The 6,446-nt window shown below is 57.3% G+C and overlaps 1 protein-coding gene across 1 annotated transcript in view; it reads left to right on the top strand.

The window, feature by feature from the left end:
• ARHGEF10L (Rho guanine nucleotide exchange factor 10 like) overlaps positions 1-6,446 on the top strand; it is a 118,157-nt gene that overhangs the window by 49,668 nt on the left and 62,043 nt on the right. Inside the window, exon 8 of the mRNA XM_015565849.1 lies at positions 4,089-4,205. Coding sequence (XP_015421335.1) covers positions 4,089-4,205 — 117 coding nt within the window. The remainder of the gene's footprint in view (positions 1-4,088; positions 4,206-6,446) is intronic.

Genomic DNA, 6,446 nt, shown 5'->3' with positions numbered 1-6,446 from the left:
CTCCCAGTCTTTCCTAGTGCCTCCTGCCCCTTTCTAAGTGTGGGGATCCCCACAGACAAGAAGGCTCCCCCGAGTCCTCAGGAAGCCTGGGAGTGAAGATCTCTCGCCTGGTCTTGTGGCTGGGCCTCCGTGGGCTGGGCCGTGGAAAGTGGCCTTGATGCTGCTAGCAAAATAGTTAGGCATCTGTGACACCTACTGTGTGCTTAGGCCACATCTTAGGGTGTGGGCTGGTACACAGGACAGGCTCCGGGAACCTTTGTGGTCTAGGAGGAGATCCCGAATATGAGATAATTTGTCAGGAATGAAGACAAAATGCCATTCTGTAACCGTGAGCCCTTGCACCCATGGTGCCTGCCTGACACGGGGGGATCCACTGGGGTTGGTCAGAGGGGGCCCAGGAGAGAGGAGCTGGGAGCTGGGGTGTAGCAACTGGGGAAGATGGAGAGGTGGCTTAGACCAAAGGGGTGGCCCGGCAAAAGCCAGAAATAGGTCGTTCCTGCTTGTGTCCTCAGAAGGGGCAGCATGTGGGCAGCCTCTCTGTAGGAGGGCAGGATGGGCACATCTCAGCCGGCCCTGGGTGGTGGGAGCAAGTGGACTTGATGACTAGCCCAGCCCTTGTCCTCAGTCTCTGGCTGCCCCTCCTCATCTTCCATACTGTCCTCAGAAGGGACAGTGTGCACCACTTAAGAGAGAAAGGGGGCTTCCGTTATGAAGCCACCATGGCCCCTGGGCAGCCTCTCTGTAGGAGGGCAGGATGGGCACATCTCAGCCGGCCCTGGGTGGTGGGAGCAAGTGGACTTGATGACTAGCCCAGCCCTTGTCCTCAGTCTCTGGCTGCCCCTCCTCATCTTCCATAGCCATGTCCCCAGCCCCTGCCTTCTTGCTGGGGCCTGGGAGGGTACGGCAGGCACTGCTCAGAGGACAGAGATATGGGGATGCTGAGTTGGGGCTCTCTGTTGGTGGCCTTCAGACCTGCATGGGCATCAGGATCACGAGGTAGCTGGTTGAATTCGCAGGTGCCAGGGCCTCACCTGCTCAGGGTATGGGTGTGGCAGGGCAAGCTGCCTTTTAACCAGCGCTCTGCCCCCAGGGGGTGCCAGGGGCCAGGGAGCACTCAGAGTGCTGGGCTGGCCCTCCCCGGGGCCTGGCCCTAGGGGCGGGGTCTCTGGCTGCTGCTATGAGCTCAGGTCCCTCATACCCTGAGTCTGGGGCTTTGGGCTCTTCCTCAGCAGACAGTGTTCCTGGAATTTCTAACCACGGGGACCTTTTCTCTGGCCATGGGCCAAGGCCCTCCTGCTGCCTGTACAGCAGGCTCCCAGGACAGGGGGTTGACGAGGGGTCCTTCCTTCAGCACCCACCTCTGCCAGGGACCCCCGACCCCTGCCTGCAGTGCTCTGCCCTCCTGCGCTTCTCGGACGCACCTGCTCCCGTGCCTGGCGCTGCAGTGGCTGCATGCTTTGGGGCCACCGCTGCTTGGCCGCGTGGTGTGGCTGCGGGGCACTGGGCAGCAGAGATCTGGGGAAGTGTTGTGTCCTGTCCTTGGAGACCAGAGGGGCCTGGCACCCTGCCCTGCTGCCAGAGAACTAGTGGACTTCCTCTTTCTCATGTCTCGAGAGGCCGCTCTCGACGGGTGGATTTTTGCCAAAGGAAGTGACCGAAGGGTGTGCACAGGGACCTCCTTGGAAGCTGCCCACCCAGGTGTAAGCAGGAGCCTGGTCCTCTTATGCTAACAGTACCTGCTGGCTGCCTCCCATGGCCAGTGGCAGTTACTAATTTTTTCCAGCTGTGGAGTGGGCTGCTGGAACTTCTCCACTTTCTGATTGTGACCTCTTCATGACCGAGGTCACTGTGATCCAGTGGGTCAGGGGACGGGGCAGAAAAGCCAGCTCTGACCTGCTCGGATCCGGCCAGTTCCGCAGGAGACTCCCGATCCTGGGTCTTCTGACCCTTAGAGAATCGAGGGCATCAGGCGGTCCACGTGGCCTTTATGTCTTTATTGCAGTGGCTCTCAACCTTCTGGCCCTTTAAGTACAGTTTCTCAGGTTGTGACCCAACCATAAAATTATTTTCGTTGCTACTTCATAACTGTAATGTTGCTACTGTTATGAATCGTAATGTAAGTATCTGATATGCAGGGTGGTCTTAGGTGACCCCTGTGAAAGGGTCGTTCGACCGCCAAAAGGGTCGCGACCCACAGGTTGAGAACCGCTGCTTTATTGTGTTAATCTTATTTGCAGATGGAAAAGAAGTCAGTACATACTCCAGGCCCCCCAGTTTCTGGGGAGTCTGAGTAACTCACAGACGGATCCCTGTCTGGTTACGTCTTTGTATAACAATCATGAACCTTTGCCTGGCGTGGTGCAGCTCACCAAGCAGTTTCCTTTAGTTTTCCTAACACCCTAGAGTGGTCGGTGTTACGGGCATGAAGAGTCTCATTTTGTTCATCAGAGAACCTAAGTGACCGAAGCTCAGAGAGGTCAGATGACGTGGTCAGGGTCACACAGCCAGTAAGTGGTAGAGCCACACTCATCACATACAATTTGAAAGAAAATATTTCCTCCCACCATCCATCTATCCATCTATCCACCCCACCATCCATCTATTCATCCATCCATCTATTCATCCATAAATACGTCCATCCATCCATCCATCCCACGATCTATCCATCCAGCTATTCAACAGATGGTGAGCACTTATTCGAATAAGAGAGTGTGATGATCGCTTCCATTTTTTGAGGAACCACTAAGCTCTCGATATATTGGATATACCATCTATGTGATCTCCTCAGCCGCTCTGTGAAGTGGTTATGATCATGGACAGTTTGCCTGTGGGTAAGCTGGGAGGCAGGTGGGGGGACTTTCCAGCGAGTAAGCGGGGCTGGTGATGTGAGTGCAGGCTCGTGCCTACAGAGCTCAGACTCGATCTCCTGTGTGTCCGCTGCTCTAACGGACACTCTCTTGGTCTTCTGTGTGCTTGACCGAATATCACCCTTGCTTATACACTTCATGCATTTGGATGTCTATCTGACCATCTGTCCATCCATCCATCTTCCCAGAGAGTATGTAAGCAGTTACCCATCCATCCTTCCATTCAGTTCTCCCTCTCTCCCTCCCTTCCTCCCTCCTTCCCTCTCTTCCTCCCTCCTTCCCTCCCTTCCTCCTTCTACTTACCCACCCCTTCCCCCAGTGGTGTGCCAGAGCCAGCTTGGCCTTGCTCACAAGAACCCAAGAACCATGTGTGTGTCTCTTTCCAAGTTTACATTCAGTGATTCAGGTTGGTAGCTTGAAATGGGTTAGGAGGGAGCATTTACACCACGGAAATGCTACAAAGCAGAGCTCTTTTGCCTGGAGATCTGGTTGTTAATGTTTATCAGCGCAGCACTGTCTATCATCCATCAGTCCAGTCATCCTTTTATTTTTCCATTCATCTATTCACCCCTTCATCCTTTTGCCCTGCTATACAGTCACCTAACTAATTTTATCCATTTGCTCACCTATCCATTTATCTCTCCATCCACCCATCCATCATTCATCCATCCATCTATCTCTCCATGAGCCTGTCCGTCTACCCATCTGCCTGTCTGTTTTGCATCCATCTGTCCAACCATCCCTCCATCCACTCACCCATCTTTCTGTGCATGTTCCTACTCATCCACGTATCCCCTTGCCCACCTGTTCCGCCCATCCATCTACCTGCCATCCATCCATCCATCCATCCATCTCACAAAGTTGCCAAGAACCTCTTATGTCCCAAGCCCCCTGGGATGGGGAGATGACAAAGACACAGTCCTTGTCCTCCCAGCATTGCTCCCCTTCCCCGAGAGGTGCCTGGGCTGCCCCCCTGCCACCTCTCCTCCCCAGCAGCGGGGCTCCCTGCTGCAGAGACCGGCCCTGGCTGCCTGACACGTGGGGGTGGGGCGATGCTGGGCCGTGGTCAAGCCCAGCCCCCAAATCCCGCCTGCTCCGAGGTGTCCATCCACCACCTTACCTGAGTCTCCTTTTTCCTCTGTTGTCCCTGTTTTGTCTCCGCCCTGTCCTGCCTGCTCCTCTCACCTGCTCTCCTTCTGCCTGGCCGCTTAGGGGCTCCAGCTTTCTCCAGACCTGACTAGGCTAAAGGAGAGATACGCCAGGACTAAGAGAGACATCTTGGCTTTAAGAGTTGGGGGGAGAGACATGCAGGAGCTGAAGCACAAGTACGATTGTAAGGTATTGTTTGTCTGTCCCTCCCGAGTCCTGGGCCGCAGAGGGTGGGCCGAGCCCTGGGCTGCCCCCGAGACCCGGAACTGGCCGCGGGATGCACCTGTGCAGGAGCTGGTCGGCGCCTTAGCAGGCCTGTTTCTCCCCACCCCCAGGCAAAGCCTCACCGCTCTACAGGAGTTCCTGGGTGGGATTTCAAACTTAGGGCCTTCGGAATCACCTGGGGAGCTTTGAAACATGCAGATTTCTGAGCTTCCCCTGCCCCCACCACCCCCGAAGACTCGGAGCCTGCAGGTCTGGACCAAGGCCCTGCAGTCCGCGTATTTAATAACCATTGGGTAACATAGACATCCCTCCCCGCCCTGTGCAGAGAGATTCAGGGGACCTGCTTCTCAGATGGGACTCAGATTGCTGGGTAACGATGCTGCTGACAGCAGTAGCTTCCATTCATTGAGCAACTACCATGTGCTTTGGGGCTTTGAAGGCCCGAAGGCCTGGGTTTGAATCCCCATCCCACCACTTTCTCTCAGTGTGATCCTGGGCAGGTCTCTTGACCTCTCTGACCTCGGTTTCCTTGCCTGAGAAATGGGGACATTAGCAGTACCAGCCCCTCGGGCGGATGTAAGGATGAGCTCAGGCGTGTTGGGTGCTCGGTGCTGCACTCAGCACAGCCCGGGCACTCAGTGGACGGTGGCGTATGACTGTGTGCCCGACTGTTCTGTCCCCAGGGCACCCTGCAGGCGGGTGGGTCACTGCTGTCATTGAGCGTTAGTGAGGACGGCGAGGGTCACACCAGCGGCAGCAGTGGAGCTGGGCTTCGCACCTGGGTTCGTGCGGGTCAGAGCCTGCACTCTCCAGCCCCTGGTACTGTCCCCCTCGAACCTGAGGCCTCCCCAGGGCGAGGAGAAGAGACACTCTGCAGTGTGCAGGCCCTTTTACAGGTACCCCAAGGGGCCTGGCACCTGGGGTCGAGCAGGTTTAACTTCCCGGGAAGCCGAGGCCAGAGAGGAGCAGGGAGCACGTGGGGACAAGAGGCCCAGACCAGCGCTATTCCTGGTGTGGCCTCTGCACCGTGAGGGTGGGTGGGGGTGGCAGGCTGACTCAGGGACACCTCTGGGGTGCTCACCTGCCCTTTTACTGCCCAGGAAAATGCCAGCAGAGAGGCTGCTGGGGGTTCCCCCAAAGACCACGTGGGGAGTTCCTAGGACAGCCCTGTGGATGGCGCTCTACCAGGCCGGGAACTGGGCTCCAGACAGAGGTTTCCCATCTGGGTGGCTGGGTGACCCCCTCAGAAGAGGATGAGCGTCTTCATGCAGTTTGGGGTGGACATCTGTTCCTCTTGTTAGTCCTCACAGGTGTTTATAACCCTCCCCGCCCAAAAGGCCAAGCCCTGCTACCCCCACATTGTCCGTGTAGAGGGGAGGAGGGGCTGGGACGTCCCTTCCCCACCCACGGCTGGTTGTTTCTAGAAAGTTGGCCTTGTTCCTGAAAAGCGCCACCCTGCCCCCAGCCTCAGCCCCCACTGGTTTACAGCAAGCCTTCCTCTCCCAGACCCCCGGAGCGCCCGCCCCTTCTGCTGGGGCCCCAGGGGGTGTTCGGAGGAAGGAGGTCCTGAGAGCAGAGACCAGGCCCCCCCCTCGCCCCATGAGTGCCCCCCAGCTGCAGCAGAGGCTCAGGGAGGAGAGGGTGTTCCTAGGCAGGCCCTGTCCCTGATGACAGCCATTGGGTTATTTAAATTCAAATGAATGAAAATGAAATATAACCTGGAGTTTGGTTATATTTCAGTCACATTGGCCACTTTTCCAATGTCCGAAAGTTACGTGGGGTTAGTGGCTGCCGCGCTGGCAGCGCAGAGAGGAGGCATGTCCATCCCTCTAGAAGCTTCTCTCAGTGGCGCCGGCTGTGTGTCGGGGAAGATGCCAGGGCTGGGCTGGGTGCGGAGCGGGTGAAAGAATGAGTTAGGGGACAGCAGCTCTGTTTGCAGGCCAGGGCTCCCCCAGCGCCCAGGGTGCCCGCTTCCCCTCCTGGGCGCGCCTCCTCCTGTGCCCGCGTTCTGCTTAGCTTGCTGCGCTGTTGCCCCAGGCCCTCCCCGCAGAGGGGAAGCTGCGCCCTGCTCTGTGGCAACGTCAGCCTTCTCCCCTTTCCTGGACAGTGGCTTAGTAAGAAACTGGCTGTCTGGGGGCACGGGACGGGGTTCCCCTCTCGGGTTCCGCAGATGGGATGGAGGTGTGTGCTCCCCTCCTTGGGGCG

The sequence above is a fragment of the Myotis davidii genome, unplaced genomic scaffold, assembly GCF_000327345.1.
Source record: "Myotis davidii unplaced genomic scaffold, ASM32734v1 scaffold299, whole genome shotgun sequence".
Classification (NCBI taxonomy): Eukaryota; Metazoa; Chordata; class Mammalia; order Chiroptera; family Vespertilionidae; genus Myotis; species Myotis davidii.
The sequence above is the reverse complement of the archived record's forward strand: the minus strand, read 5'-3'. Positions and strand labels throughout refer to the sequence as shown.